The 17,198-nt window shown below is 25.6% G+C and overlaps 1 protein-coding gene across 1 annotated transcript in view; it reads right to left on the reverse strand.

The window, feature by feature from the left end:
* LOC136984740 (uncharacterized) overlaps positions 1–17,198 on the reverse strand; it is an 80,513-nt gene that overhangs the window by 19,402 nt on the left and 43,913 nt on the right. Inside the window, exons 2-3 of the mRNA XM_067281840.1 lie at positions 7,474–7,839; positions 6,181–6,489 (exon numbers count right to left, since the gene is read on the reverse strand). Of these exons, the coding sequence (XP_067137941.1) occupies positions 6,181–6,489; positions 7,474–7,839 (675 nt within the window). The remainder of the gene's footprint in view (positions 1–6,180; positions 6,490–7,473; positions 7,840–17,198) is intronic.

A 17,198-nucleotide genomic window follows, 5' to 3' on the forward strand; every position in this document is an offset into this window, starting at 1 on the left:
AATTATCGGGCTAGAAACGGCTATAAGTATATAACCGTTTCTAGCCGATAATTCGGCTTTGGTTGGTGTATTGCTTTAATGTATATCGGGTTAGCTGATGAAGTTTGTTTTGAAAAATAAAATGTTTTACTTTTAAATTATTATGATTAAATTTTCATAAATAGCGTTTACATCTTTCAATATAAAGTTAGAAAATAATTCTATTAAGTAAATAAATAATAATATAAAAATAAAAGCAGATACATTTAGAACTTTAAATTTTAGGGAAAATTTTGTTTTCTCGAGGGATAATTTAGGGATATTTCAGCGCTAAAAAGGAAAATTTTCTTTATTCTCGGGATACTTTTAGGGAAAATTTTGTTCTTTCCACTTATAGGGAAAATTTGATTTAGGGATATTTCAAGTATTAAGGGAATTTTTCTTCACTTCTTGGAAGTTTTCAGAGAAAATTTTGTTCCCTCGAGCGATAATTTAGGGATTTTTTACGTGTTAAAAAGAAAAATTTCCTTTACTTCAGTGATAATTTAAGGATATTTCAAGTGTTAAAAGTGAGTTTGTTTCCTTAAGTAATAATTTAGAGATATTTAATTGATAATTAAAGAAAATTTTCTCTATTTATCAGACATTCTTAAGAAAAATCTTAGAAATATCTTAATAACAAAGTAAATATTGTGTAAATAATGTTTCGAAATAATAATAAAATAAAAATAAATTCATATTTCTTTAAATAAAAATAAAAATTTTTCTTTCTGACATAAGTAAATTTTCAATAATAAATATTTAAAAATTTCTTAAACAAACTAGAAAAATAAATTCCATAATAATAATAATAATAATAATAATAATAAGATGTCATAATCATTAACATATAAAAAAAAATGAATTACTAAAGTATCATTATTCCTTTATTTATTTCTTTTTATAACTATCAAACTTTTGTATAAATATATAAAAAGAAAATTTACCAATTTTTTTATAATTTTATTTTTAAAAAAATTCAATTCAATTTACTATTTCTGTTTGCATTACGGGAAAGAAACCAAGTTTTGTTTTTTAGATTTTGAAGGAATCGAATCTATTTTTTTTTCGTTTTTTATTTTTTATCGTAAATTTTTTAATATTATTCCTTGTTCAATTTTGTGCGAATATGAATAAAATCAGTCTATTAAAAATAAAATTACATATTCGTCTCGACTTTTTCTATTCAATTTTTATAAATTATTGCAGTCGTTCACATATTCTTCTTCCTCCTCCTCTTCTTCTTTTCTTGAATAAAACATGTTAAATTGTCTTTTATACACTTTTTATTCTTCCGGATAACATTTTTTTAATTAAAATTTTACATATTTTTATGTTTGTTTGTTTTTAAAAATAAAGTTTTAAAAAAAATAATGTTTTCTTCCCTACTCCATTAAGTTTTATTTAAACTGTTAATTTTTAAAATTATTATTATTTTTTCGAGTTTTTCAATTAGTATCAATGTTTAAAAATTATTTTAAAAAGACTTGAGTTATATATACTTATCTTAAAGTGTATATTAATTTTGATTAAATATTAAAAAATCTAAGCACGTTTTTTTCTGTCTTCCTCCTTTCTTTATATCCATAAAATTAAAATATTCTCTAAAGGAATTTATGAGAAAAATTTATCAACTTTCTTAATGATATATGGCTTCAGGCGTATAAATTACTGAATAGATTTAAGTTAATAATAATTACTGAGAGGAACATTAAAGACATTTTTTTCAAGCTTTTATAGTCTGTAACATATTTAAAATTGTTTAACTTGTTATACTTCTCTCTCTCTCTCTCACTCTCTCTCTCTTCATCTTTCTCTTCCTCTTCCCCTCTTTCTCTTAATTTTATCTTGTTTAGATTATTAAAACTAACTCCGAAGACGATACCAATTACTAGAAGCTACACAGATATAAAAATTTTCATTAAAAAATAATAATAATAAAGATATTTATTTATTTATACGTTTATCTTTATGAGAGGAATTTGTCTCTAATTATTTTCCTTTAATTATTTTTTCTGTGAGTGTTATCAACTTGGAATTTAGATGATTATTTTTTTAAGTAAAGAAATAATAAATTTTTTTACATGTAAAAAATTGTTTTATTTATGATTTATTATTATAAAAACATAAAAAACATATATGAAAATTTAAAAAAATATATATATATATATGAAAGTTCTTTAATGCATAATGGAACTTTCTTGCTCGAAAGAATTTAATATATTGCTAAAAAAAGAAAAAATATATATTGATAGAATGCAGAAAAATAAAATTCAAATTTGGAATAATACAATAGAAAATTTTATTATATTTATACATATAAAAAATTTGCTTATAAATCATTTAGCATTATTTTTTAATATCAATAGTAAATGCGAATATTTTAATGTTTTAAAGCAGAAGAAATATATTTAATGCCGTGTTTTTTATATTAAAAAATTGATTTTTTAATGTTTAAAAAATAAATAATTAATTTTAGTTAATTAACCAATTAAAATGGAGAATATATTTTTTAAAAATTAAAAGCCAATAGAAATGAACCAGTTTTTTTAAGTCGAAATGTTTAACGTTTAAAAATAAATTTAAATAATTTATTAGATAAAACTATATTTTTTTTAAGTGATGAAAAAATTTAAAATAAGGAATTATTTATAATAAAAAGTCAAGAAGTATAAATGTATTTTCATGAAGAATTTTCTATGTAAATGCATTCATTAGATCTAGCAAAGGGCAACGAGGCGAATTTTGAATTTTAGATAATTAACGAGATAACACCAAAGGTTAGAATAAAATTGGACTTAATAAGCAAAGGAATAAACAAAAGAGACTTTAAATGAATTCAGTTAATGCTCTACTTATTTATTCTACCTCTTTGTATCTGATTATAATATGTTTGTTCATATTCTTCCCTTGAAACTAGCAAAAACATATTCAAACTTTAGCTTACGTATCTACTACTAATACATAAATTTCAAGTTATTGTCTTGTTAAATATTACATAGATATAATGGATATTAATTTAATTTTTCCTTACTTAAATATAATTAATTATATAAACAATTAAGGGAATAATTAATCATAAATGATCTAAATTTAAATGTATTAAAAGGGCTCTGTAATTTTAACTGAGACTATTTATGTTATTATATAAAATGTCTCTATTTGATATAATTTTAATTAATTTAAAACGATGAAATTTTAAATTGATAATTAAATATGTTTAATTGCAATATGTAATGATATTCAAAAGAATTAGAAAGACAAATTATAACTTTTGTTTCTTTAAATTATTTTAAGAATTAATGAATAATGAATGATAAAGGTAAAAGTATAAAGATTATAAAAACTTATTGATGTTATCTCTCAAAGGTTAGCTTAAAAGGTAATAAAAATCATCATTTTATATAATTAAATTGATAAATTAAAATGTTTTGATGAAAGAATCTAATTTGCAAAAATCAAATTATGTCAAAACTTTCATCAATTGATGTCTGTAATTTATTCATTTCTCCGTTTTTAAGGATCAAAGATACTCTAATTAAAGGAATTAAGAAAACTTTCTATACTAGAAAAAAAAGAGAGTATATTTTCGGAATTCAAAAATAAATAATTAGATTTTATGGGGGCATTCTAGAGTTTTTTAAAATTTATTACATGTTCTTAATTATAATCTCTTGTGAAGATTTTAATATACTGTTTATAGGAACATGTTTTATTTAATTTATATGTATACATTTTTAAGAAAAAATTTCTTGTTAGGAAGAAAGAAAGTTTGTTTTACATTTTTTAAAATTAATTTTTTTAAAAAGTTATTTTAAAATCAAACTAATTATAGTGTTTACTAATTAGATGTTTGGAATTATTATTATTATTATTTATTTTTCTAATTTGTTTAATCTATAGAAACTAATTAAACAAAATTTTAGAAAATTTAAGAATTTGTTAAGAAAAATATTAACATTTGCTGACAACTAATTTAGAGAATCAACTAATTATTTACATTGAATTTACATGACAGCTATTTACATGGAGCATAGATAGAGTTAAGATGCTATCAACCAAATTCTTTACAATTTTAAAAAAATTAGTGACTTTGGTTAGAGGAGATAAATAAAGAAAATTACAACAATATATTACAAAATAACAAATTAGGAAGAGTTCAACAATTTATCTCCTCTCAATACATCTGGGATGGCTAGATTAAAATTTACGATCAGTAAATCCTTTAAGACCGTGTAGTCCGAAAGTGTAATCTAGAAAGAGTGCCCACGAATTAATACTGCCTGAGAGTAGAATAACGTAAGATTCTCTAAACAATCGCTTCCTGTTGTATAAGATGTGTCAGGTGCGTTATGGCAAACAAATTAGTTGAACTTTAATCTCTTTTAATCGGAAAGCTTTCAAACCAGTTAGACAAACTTTTCATTTTTGATAGGGAGGTGTCAATAAGGCAAAGAAAAGAGCTTTTCTTAAGATAGGATGGAGATACGATAAAGAAGAGCATAAGTCTTTCCAATGTTAACAACTGTAGCGAAAAGTGTAAGATGCAGAGTAAAGTACTCTGGAAAATGAGCAATATATCTCTCTCCTTTTCTCATCACCATTTGCGATTTGACTAGTCGCCAGTTTTAATCTACGTTTAGATCATAGTCATGCACTTTCTAATTAGATCTTTTCTTTTAGGTTTAACAGAAAAAAAAGGGCAACATAAGAGATGCGCTCTTTGCTTAGACAATTAGCGCTATCTTTACGAAACACATAAATAATGATGAGACAGAAGGCCAATTTGTTTTAATTACTTTGGCATCTGTACTTGTTTTTCTTTGATTAGATAATGTATCAGTGTGACTGGGTCTTGCTAAACTCGTAGACAACTTCAATTGATGGGCTCTTACCAACAAACACGGATTTTACAACTACTTAATTACGGTTGTCTGACGGTAAACAAATTTCCCAATAATCTTATTTTGAAAAATCTTTTGCTTCCTTCTTTTTTTTTATTTAAAGAAAGAATATCTGTTTGTTTGTTTGTTTTCTTACAGCTTTTATCTTTTCCGCTTTACTGCCGATTTTAATCTACGCTAATTACATTTAATTGAAATTTTAAAAGAAACTAAACCGATAAAATCCTGTTATTTGAGGAATATTTTAAAAATCTTTCAAATCTGACACACTCGAAGAGAAATAAATGAAAGCGATTTTCGACACACAAAAATCACAACGGAAATATTATATTTCCTTATTTAATATCTTCATAATTAATAACTGTAATGACATGTTCGTTTCCAAAACATTATTCTTGAAGATATGAATGTCAATGTCCTTTATATATATATATGAAAGAATGACTGAAGTTTGATTTATTACTTTGTCTAATCTTAACTGAGTTCTGAAAAAATATTATTCTTTCGATATGTAAATTATTATTAACTTTATTTTGCTTTAAACTTGGATAGACACTTAAATTTACAGTTTCTTTGGGTTATTTTTTCAGAAAATAATATAAATCGAAATACTTCTTAAGGAATTTAATACTTTTTTTATTTAAAAAACAATAATGAAGGTTATTTATATAATAGATTTTTGGATTTATTTCTATTTTCTTTCTCCTAATTTTAATAAGCCTCCTTCTTTCTCTTTGTTTTTTTACATTTTGAAAACAATAAAATTAATTATTTTGAACGTAAACGTTACAGAGAAAATAATTGCATAATTCTTGAAAATTTTCATTAAATTATTTATATTATTAAATTAAAACATTTTAAATATTTAATTAATACTGAAACAATAATAAAAAATTAAATGCTTAAATTATTTTATAGACGAGATATAGATAATAGTTAATTTTCTTTATTCTCCTGTAAAGCAATCTTCCCTGCAATAAAACGCGATCATAAGGAGAAAACAACCATCCTTGTTTAATTTTAATTTTAATTTAGGATTCGCTTTTATCAAGATTATCTTATTGATTTTTGTGTTCTAACCATCAACTTACACAAGAAACTGCTTCAATATATAAAGAAGATATTTCAGTTGAAATTATTACATTTTTATAGTACGATATATATATATTTATATTAAATTCATCAGTTTTTTAATCAAATTTACGAATAAGTTACGCTCAAATAAACTTAAAAGTATCATTATATCTTAATTACTTACTGGTGTAATATACAATAGACTTTCTTTTGTTGTAATTCGTTCCCGGTATCTCGACCACACATTCGAATGTGGTTGCATCGTCTATCGATAATTCTGTATAACCGAAACTTCGATGAAGTTGCACATCATATGTGACATTGTCCATGCTGACTGCCGTCCTGACGTCTTGAACCACAGCAGGACTACTTAAATATGGAGGCATCTTATACAAAAGCAACTTGGGCTTCGGAAACATCCCTGAAGCTTGACAACTTACATTAATACTTTTTACAGTTCTGCTATATGTTAATTCCATATGTTTAGCTGGAACTAAAATAAACAGTTATTAATTTATATATACAATAATTTTTTAAATAAAAATAATTATAATTAATTTACAATGTTTTCTCGTTTTACTGTATAAGTAATTTCAAAATAAAACAACAAAAGAAAGGAGTTTTGTTTATTTTAATTAAGAAAATTTTTATTATTAATTGCTACTTTAATCATAATAAAAATAATTCAAAGATATAACAAGTCATTTATCATAATAATATAAAAAATATTTAAAATACTTTAAAACTTTAAGATCATTAAAGAAGAGCAAGTTATTAAATTTGGCTTAAGTATTACCAAGAAAATCTACCTGTCTGAAAATACTTAAATTCAATATTTTTACATTTTTTTTCCTTCCTATTTTTTAATATGGAGAGCAAACTTTAATGATCTTATCGTTATACATACGTGTTTATCTGGCAAAATGTACACCACACACACACACACACACACACACACATATATATATATATAGTTACGTATGTAAATGCTTTTTGTTAATATATTTCATGTTATAGAGTTACTCAATAAACTAAAAGATAATTATAAAGAGTGAGGTGCCTTTCTGGATAAAAAGACAAATGTAAAAAAAATATTAGAATTGATATATGCATCGAAAACAAACGGAAATTACAACGTGGTTATTTGTATAACGCGCTGTTGATTTTTTTCGAAACAGTTGAAAATGCGAATAAGAGATGCGAAAAGTACACAGAAAGACGATTCTAGCTCACGTTTGAAATGTACTTTAACTGAAAAGAAATCTAAGAATAGAAGTTCCAGGCCAAACTAAGCAGAATCCGGTTTCGTTTCTCCCAACTGGAGATGAGAAAACTCGTGGAAATTCAATTCTTTGTTTGATACGAACCGTTGTTAGTCTTTCACGTCTGAAAATTCGCTATGTAAACTGCAAGCATCATCCTTTCACCTCTAATCGGTTGCTTCTATCAAATACTTGCATGGTGTCATGGGACTCACCGTAAACTGTCATGTTCTGTTCCCGGGAGTCTTGCCCCGCTAGTGATGTCACGAGACAAGTGTATTTGCCACTCAGCTCCGTTGTTGGATCCAAGACCTTCAGGGCCCTATAACGAGAATAAGCGTCGACCGTGTTCACGCTGAAATTCAGATCTAAACGATCCTGAAGTATCCCAGATGTATGCCGTATTTTCAGTTCTGGTATCCATTGATATACGGGCTCCAAGTTTTCATTGAAGAACCATTTTACCACCAGTCTGATGTCGTTCTCGTTGTAGACGTATTCACAATCTAAAATCACAGAATCCTCCGTTCCGTTTTCCACGTACCTTGGCACCGAAAATCTTCTTATCTCGACAGCCAAAACTAAAACAAAAATAATAACATTTTATCTCTTTTTTTAACAACGTAAATTAACATTATTTAAATATTATATTTTCTCTATATTTTTTCTTTATAAAAATATGCAATTTAATTAATTGATTTATAATTTTAACAAATACAAATTTTTGTATTTATAAACTAAGCAAACAGAAAATTTAACAGATAATAACAGAAAAACTGCATGTTCATTTTAACTGCATTTTAGTGTATTTATTATGAATGAAGAATGATATAATAATGATTGTTAAAGTAATACAATTTATATAAAAATAGCACTAATGATTTTCTATTAATTGATAAATTCTTTTCTCTCCAGGATTAATTTCTTCTACACTTTTACAAACGTATCGAGTGTCTTGAAATTCTGTACTTGTTAGGGTTTATTAGAGAAGTAAAGAAAGTTGTTATCTAAGTCGAAAGTTCATCAAACAACAGGTTTTTATTACATTATATCTAACAATAAAAGAGAATTATCTTTTTCTTATTTCTACTTATTACTTCCCAGAAGAAAACTATATTATTGTATAACTTCTAAAAATTAATTAATATTTTATTTTTTATGAAAATAATTACATTATATAATTAATAAAAGTAAACATTTTAACAATTATGTAGCATTAATTTTTAATTTTCTCATTTTTCTGTAGTTTAATTTCTTTATAATTTATATCGTTTTACATATATATATCATTCCTTTCTTTCTGTGTATTAAATTTCTGTGAATTTTTCATAAATAATATAAACGAAAAAGCAGGCTTTGTGATCCTCTCCAACATTTCGGGTAATGTGAAAGATAAAAAGAGTTATTTAATTTGAAATTCTAATTTTGGAAGATGTGAATAAAATTTTCATCTGTATAATTTGTTAATGTATATATATGTATACAGATGAAAAACTTCTTTACATCTTCATATGTTCATAATTTTATACATGCATATGATATGTCTTTCAGATAAATGTATATATACAAAGTTAAGGAAAATATCTCTTATAGCATTTTAAAATAAACAAGTCTTAAATATTTAATTTTTAGCTAAAAAAAATGCAATTTCATGTCATCAAATTATAATTTTTCAAAAGGACAGAAGTGATTATTTGAAGTGCTTCATTTCTTCACTGATAAATTTAGAACATTCAATTTAATGTCATCTTACTAGTTTAATAACAAGCTTTAAAATGCATCATTTAATAAACATATTTGTAAAATATAAAAATAAATAAAATATTAAAATATAATACCCCCTTTGTAACAGGTTATGCCTATTACGATTAAAGAATATTTGATTGAAAAAATATATAATAATAATAATAAATCTGTATTTTATAAAATATAATTTAATTAAAATTGACAATGATGTAAAGAAAATACTTATTAATTTATATTTTTCTTTATATTATTTATCTTATGTAATGCAGGATTTTATTATTGTTATTATTATTACCATTACTATTATTATTAATGGAATCTTACAACAGGAATCATTTTTATTTAGTCTATTTATAATTTATATACTTATAAATAAATGTCAAATTTGCTAAGAGATAACACACATTTTAAAAAAAATAATTTTGTTTGTTGAAACAAGATAAAGTAAACATTTCTTTAGAGATTTTATTATAAGCTTGCAATAATATGTTGACTGTATTTTTATAATTTAATTTGATTTTCTTATATTTTTATTTTATTCATTTAAACAAATATATTTTTCTATATTTTTTTTAAAATTTATTTATTCAAAATAATAAACAATTTCTAAAAATATACGATTTCTTTAAAATATTTATAATTAAATTTGTAAATTAATATTTTTCTTAAAATAATTTTATTTATTAATAATAAAATTATCATTTTAGTTAAAGTATAAACAATTTTAAATTCCGAACGTATTCAATTTCTAGAATTAAATTAATTAAGTTTAATTATAATTAAGGAATAATGCATATTTATTACTGAAATATGATAAAAGAAATTAGCGAGATTGAGGTCGAAGTTTTAAACGCGAAAACGTGTACGTCGGACGTTCAGCGCCGCTTTCCTGTAAGCCTAGAAGTTTGACAATGGCGTTTGGAATGTCGAGCATGATTCCACTGACTTTCCAAACACCATTGTCAAACTTCTAGGCTTACAGGCAGGGCTTTGGAGCGACCATTTTTTTGAGTTGCTCCGCTCCAGCTCCGCTTCGGCATCAAAGTATTTGCTCCAGTTCCGCTCCGTCCCGTGCTCCGGTTAAAATATTCTTATAGGAATTACACTAATTTTTTATTTGATATATAAGTACATATATATAAAAACTTGTTTATTTACAACTAAATTATTTATTATAAAAAAATTAACATACAACTTAAAATTTATTTGTTGATTTTAATAAATAAAATGGCAGACAGCAAATCGTTCTTCATTGACTGTCTATTATCACTTAAAATTAATCTTATTCCGGAAAATAGATGCTCAACACTTGCTTGAGAAGTTGGCATGCTTGAAGCGACTCTGCATGCTTTTCTGATGCGCTCCGGATAATGGTCAATGGCTTCGAATACATTCACCTTTAATCTCCCCACATCCTCTATTGCATTGCAGTCTTTCTCAATATGTTTGTCTATTTCATTGTCATCTTTATTATGAATACTGTAAATTCGACGACTGTTTTCTCTTCTAGCCAATTCTTTTTCAAAATCATCGTCTTCCGAATCTATATTTATTACATTACAGGCTGGCTGAGATAGCTCAACAATTGTTGGCTCTTCAGCCAAATCAATTAGTATTTGCCTTTTGATTCGTCGTTGGGTGTCTGAAAGCCCTTTTCTCGCTTTTAGTTTTTCTGCTGCACTTAATAATAAAATTCTATACCTAAAATCAACATACACTCCAGCAAGAAAATATGTGTTTTGAAAGAGCTTTTTTTTCCGCTTTTCATGGAGGACAGAATTCCTAATGCAACATATTCTCCAAAATTCTACCATACATTTTTCTAGTTTACATAAACATCTCCAGAGTAAGATCAGCAGCTTGAAGGGCAATTGTCGAAATATTTGATTTTTCTAAAACAGCTCTGATATCTTTTACTTCATCCCATTCTGCTTTGCTAAGTTCTAGGTCTTTTGTCCCGGCAGCAGCTACTTGGTCGCAGTAGTCTTTGAAAAAAAGACGACGATCAAGCATGGCATATGTAGAACCCCATCTTGTTACTGTATCTAGGAATCGAGTTTTACCATACATTTTCAGCAAAACATAACGAATTGTTGGCGTTCGTTATTTTACCACAACCTATCGAATTTTCCCTAATATTTCTATTATTCGTTCATTCTTTAATCTATCCCAAATGGCCAGTTCGCCCTCTTAGTGCCCACAGGGCGGAAAGAGTTAAAAAAAAAAATGGCCAGTTGAAGAGTGTGAATCCTACACCTCATTACTTGAATTTTCGTATTATCATTATTCCACACTGGCAATATTAGGGAAGGATCTTTAACCCACTGTTGTAAAATGTCTACATTCATTTCTTCAATGCCTTCAGTTTTTTCATCGTTTTTATCCCGTGAAATATGTTCATGATCACAAAGTTTATTTACAACACGTCATGTTCGCTGCATTACCTACACAAATACTCAGTACTTGTTTTTCATCAATTTCAAATTTGTTTAAAGTTTCTTTAATTTGATTTTTCACATAAAAAGAGTTGTGCCTTCCTTCAGTATCAACAATATCCAATATTTTTATTTCAGTTTTCTCGTTTTTTTTCATTCCAAAATTGTATATTGATGACAAGGAAATTTCTATTTTCACAGGTTGCAGCATCTAGCTTAAAAAGCATAATAGTCTTTTTAAAGTTTGTCTTAGACTGATGCATTTCAGGTATAAGTGCTGTTTGCCATTCATATAACTTGAGTTATGTAACTAGTCCGGAATTGTAAAGAGAAATGTTAGATTTATTGGTATTTAAATATAAATTTGTAAGTTGATACAGGGATAGTATGTATGGTTGGATGAGGAGGGAATAAAAATCCCGAATTGCATCCCAAGTCCATGTTGTACAGTAAGATCCAATAAAGTGTCACTATGCATCTGATGTCTGTTTTATACATGACCAAGTACATTTAAAATATTAAATACAGAGGTGACTTTACAAGTAATTCTTTAAAAATATATATAAACAATTTCGTTTTTAAAATATTTTACATTTTTATTAGTAAATTTTAATTCATATAAATCCTTTTACAAGGTTTCTTTAAACTTAACATTATATATATATATTTATATTTAAGAGCTGTTTCGTCTTTCTATCCAGACTGATATATTCTGAAGGCGAATGGATTTTTACCATATTTGCATATAACAGGAAAAAGACTAGCATCGACACTTAAAGAATTTCGTTCGTTTCCATCAGGTAAATGGCAAACAAAAACTTTTCCTCTCTGTAAAAGCTAACTTTAACCCGCCATCAAAGTATCCAAGACGAGCTGTCGAAACTACTTGCAAAAGGAGTAGACATGAATTCTTAAGCTTGCAAAGTGAAAGATGCAAACTTTGATGTACAAAGAAAAATTGCTAGGCTCTTGCTATCTACTGATCGATATTTATTTCTAACTTCAAGTATTTTAAAGGCGAATAAGGAAGTCTTTCAAATGAATGCCAACGTTGGATATGTCTTATGGAAATCCTCCGGCTAAGATGAAAATACTGTACATCTAATGGACACTGAATCTAACTTACGAGAGTGATTCTAATGATCTAAATGCAAAATAGTACACTTTTTGTCAATAAATAGATAAATAAATATATATTATGCAGTTTCGTCTCTCTTAAAATTCTTAAATAAAATAATTTTGTATATAATATATATACAAAATTCAAAATCAATTTTTCTTCCTTCTTCAGATTTATTCTGAATGACAGTAAAATACATTAAAAATTAAATAAAATTTTAGCAATATTATCTAATTTTATTAATTGTGTATACGTAAACATATTTTTATAACGATTATTCATTCGAAAAATTTACTTATTGGGCTGCAATTTGAAAAAATTGTGAATTTATAAATTCCGACTGTCCTTCCGACTTTTGAGAAAGGAGTTAGATAGATAAAAGTCAAGACCAGATATGGAAGCTTAGGGATAGGAGACCCTAATTAATTATATTCCGGTCTAACCGAAAGTCAAGTGATTTCAATTCAAAAATTTTCCCCTAAACGAAGTTGCATAGATGTCCGGCAAGACTCTATTGTTATCAGGAAAAGTGTGATGTACAGGGGCAAGACATTACTAATTTGAGATCGAAAGCATATATTTTAATTTAAATACATTTAAAAAATATAATTAAAAATTTTGGCTCGTTCTCAATTCAATTTTGCAAAGTAACAAATAATAAATATAGCATTTCTATATCTACTACTTCCTAGCAGTTGTAAAGTTGGAGTTAATATAAAAAATCTTTAGAAAAATTTTTATAAAATCTAATATTTTGTAAAATTTATTAAAAAATAATCAATTGTTCTTGTAGTTCCTGCATAAATTGATAAGGGTACAAGAAGATGAATATTAAAAGTTCTGCTCGGTTTCAAAGTAAAATCATCTCGATATTAAAATAGAAAAATACAAAGGCAGAATAAAATAATAAATTCGGAACTTACAAATATGAAAAAACATAAATTTCCAACCTAGAAAGCACGCTAATTTTAAAATGGAAGATAATACTTGAAAAATGTCCTATCAACTTCTATAAATCTAAAATGAAGGTAACTGGCGTCATACCGTGCACTCGTAAAAAAGCAAGAAAGTCATTTCAACCGACCAAAAAAAAACTAAAATAATAATAATAAAAAATAACAAAAATATATATCCGAGAGGAATTTACATTCATTATTCTACTCAAAAATTATCTTCCATTTTAAACTTATCGATTAGAAACGTTACGAAAAAAATAAGAGAAGAATTATAAAAAAAGAGTAGGGAGAAAACGTACTTGGTAGGTTGAAAGAATTATTATTTTTCTTGTTCGTCTCGTCACCACCCGGACACAAAATTTCATTCTTTCTGTATACTTTTTGTGATTTGGTAATCAATTTTTGAAAGGAATTGCCTGTTTTTCCGGCTGTTATACATTGCCTTGTTAACGGCGTACATCTTTCATGCAGTAAATCCAAGCAAAACGACATTATGCAGATGTCCGCTATGGCAATTTGTCGTCAGTTCACTATTTGATTTTCCTTTACTCCTTTTCTTCTCTTTGTTTTCTTTTATTCGCCGAAAAAAAGTTCTTTACCAAGAATATAAAATATTAGCTTATTTGTTCTTGGTTTGATAAACTTGTTGCGCTCCAATTTAAGTTTATATGCTATTGTCTTGTACTGTACAGTACTTTTCCTTAATATTAAGTCAAAGCTGTTACAATTTTATGATGAAATTTATGCAATCTCTCATTATTTCTCCAATAAAAAAATAACAAAAAATTTTTTATTTTATTTTTTAAAATATTTATGTTTATTTTCTGCCATTTATTTCTCTAAAAAGAGATTCAATATAAATGTTTTATGAGTTGTTTTTTCCTAAAGCACTATACATTTTTTAATTTAAATAAATTACATAAATTTATTTTAAAAATATTCAATATTTTAAACAATTTTTTATTTATAATTTATAATTATTTTATAAAGAAAAAGTATTATTATAGAGAAAAGTTATTTTTAAATATTATTTTTTTATTAAATATGTTTAAAATATAAAAATGAAGAAAAAAACATTTATTTAAAAATAAAAAAATAATAATTTATAAAAATTTTAAATATTTACATATTTTTCTTACGTATATTTATAATAACTTACGTTATAAAAATTCAAATTATTTTATTTTTAATATTTTTAAAATAAAATTTTATTTTTTAATGCAACGTAAATAAATATAATTCAATAAAACTTGTGTAAACTGGACTCGCACGATAACGAAGTTTTTCCGTCTTAGACAGGTTTTCGTTTTGTTCAGGTCTGTTTTAAACAGGTTTTATGCTATATCTATTTTTTTTTAATAATTCTAAATATTAATAAGTAGAATTTAATTAGTTTAAAAATAAAATAAAATAAAATAAATATTATGTACTGTATTTAATTATATAGTATTAATTTAATTTCGAGTATGTTAATATATAAAATTTCATATATATTATTGGGCTACAATTTGAAAAACTGTAGACTTATAAATTCCCACTATTTGTCTGTCCTTCCTTAATATCAATAATGATGTTAGATAGATAGAAATTGAGAACAGATATGGGAAGTTTAGGGATTTGAGGCCCTAATTAATTATATTTCTGTCTAAACCGGCAGTCACGGGATTTTAATTCAAAGGTTTCCCCCTAAACAAATTTGTATAGATGACTAGCATGACTCTGTTGTTATCAGGAAAAGCTTGATGTAAGGGGCAAGACACTACTAATTTAAAATCGAGAGCATATATTTTAAATTAAATAAATTAAAAGTATGATTAAAAATTACAGACCGGCATTATAACGATATCACGTATAACTTTTGCTCGTAATTTTGTAATGATAATGAAAATATAATTTATAAAAATTTCTTATTTTTTCCACTTATATTATTGTTATTTTTTAAAATATTTTAATAATTCTTTATTTTTAAAATGAATATCGAAGAATAAAATTCAGAAATAATGCTTGAAAATGTTTACATTTTTTCCATTTTTAAAATAATTTAAATATTTTCATAAATGTTATATTTATTTTAAAATATTTTAAGAAAGTTTTCATCTTTAAAAAAATATTATTTAATGTTTCTAATAATAATAATAATAATTCGAGATATTTTATTAAAGTAAATATTGCAAAAGTTTTTGCAATATTCATTTGAGATGGTGTAATTTTGATAGGAAAAAGGATATTTGTATATGTATATAATATATTATAATATACTAAAGTTTTACGTGAAAAAATATTCGGAAGTTCATGATTCATTTACCACAATTTTATAACTTTTAAATCCCCTAAGCACTGTTTAGAACTTGCAAATATTTGTAAGTCATACATAAAAGATAATGAAAGATATTTTTACACAAATTAAGGTATGGAAAAGCACCATTACTTTACTTGAAAAATATAAATAAATAATCTTTTCTAGAATATCTGAAGATTCAAACTTTTATGTGCTAAGTTTCTAAGAGTCAAACAAACTAATTAATTAATGGTAATATCAACATTTATTTCTGTTATTCCTTTAACAATAAACTAACTTTTACAATAAACCTTCTCGTTCAGATATTATTGAATTATTACCAAATAATTTAAGGAAATTTAAATTTATAATTTACAAAGTAAACTAATTGGAAACGTTATAGATCTCAAGGATGAAGGTGGAACTGAGTAATTACAACGATAAAATGGAGCAGTTTATTATCTTCGACGACGAATTCAAGACAATAAAGGATAGGAATCTTATCATTGCGTGGGGGTAGCAAAAAAAAGAGTAAAACTTATAATCCAAAGACAATTGAAACGAGGAAGAGAAAGCATAGCTCTGTGTCGTCATCCTGTAATTTTATGTTGTAATAGAAATGTAAGGAAGAAATAGCAATCTTCTATGGGAATTCCTGACATTGTCTTTTTGGATATTGTCATCAATTTTTTTTATGTCTTACATTATTACTTATAGATTTATGGGAAGAATAGTTCTGTGGTTTAATATCGATGTTCAATAGAAAAATCTCTTATCTTTCCCTTCAATTTATCATTACATGCGTTTAATTAATTGCTATTTTTTGCAAATTCTTACTTTTCAGTATTATATAATTAAAATGTTTTCCCTTGCCTTCAAGTTATAAACTCATTGAAGTTAACATGTAGCAAAGTTAAAATTAAATAAAAATAACACAAAATTATAGAATTGTCAATCAGAAATCGATACTCTAGCACGTACAAGTTTAAAATTGATACATTCTAGGGAAAAAGTTCTGAGAATTGTGAAAGAATAAAGAAAAAAACAAAGTTCTATCTATCATGTGGTGACACATTATGCAAATTTAAACATTTCCTACGGTATCATTGATAAAATGAGGGACATGGATATTATCTGATGACCATGGTGAAAGAAATTCGGTATCCTAGGAAGCGATGCAACGATTTGTTTCCCCGTAGGTGCGCTGATTTTGTCGGCTTTTACTTACTAATCTTCTCACACAGAGATGGAAGGAACAGTTAAAAAAACTGGGGCGGAGGCCGTCTGTTGGAACGTTTGCCGACTGTAATAAATCAAGCGAGTGGAGGAAAGACGACTGAACAACTGCCGTTGTTTCACGGAATAATCAATACCCATCTACTCTTCTTTACTGTACAGACCACAG

The sequence above is a fragment of the Centruroides vittatus genome, unplaced genomic scaffold (assembly GCF_030686945.1).
Source record: "Centruroides vittatus isolate TY-2023 unplaced genomic scaffold, ASM3068694v2 contig_927, whole genome shotgun sequence".
NCBI classification, from domain to species: Eukaryota; Metazoa; Arthropoda; class Arachnida; order Scorpiones; family Buthidae; genus Centruroides; species Centruroides vittatus.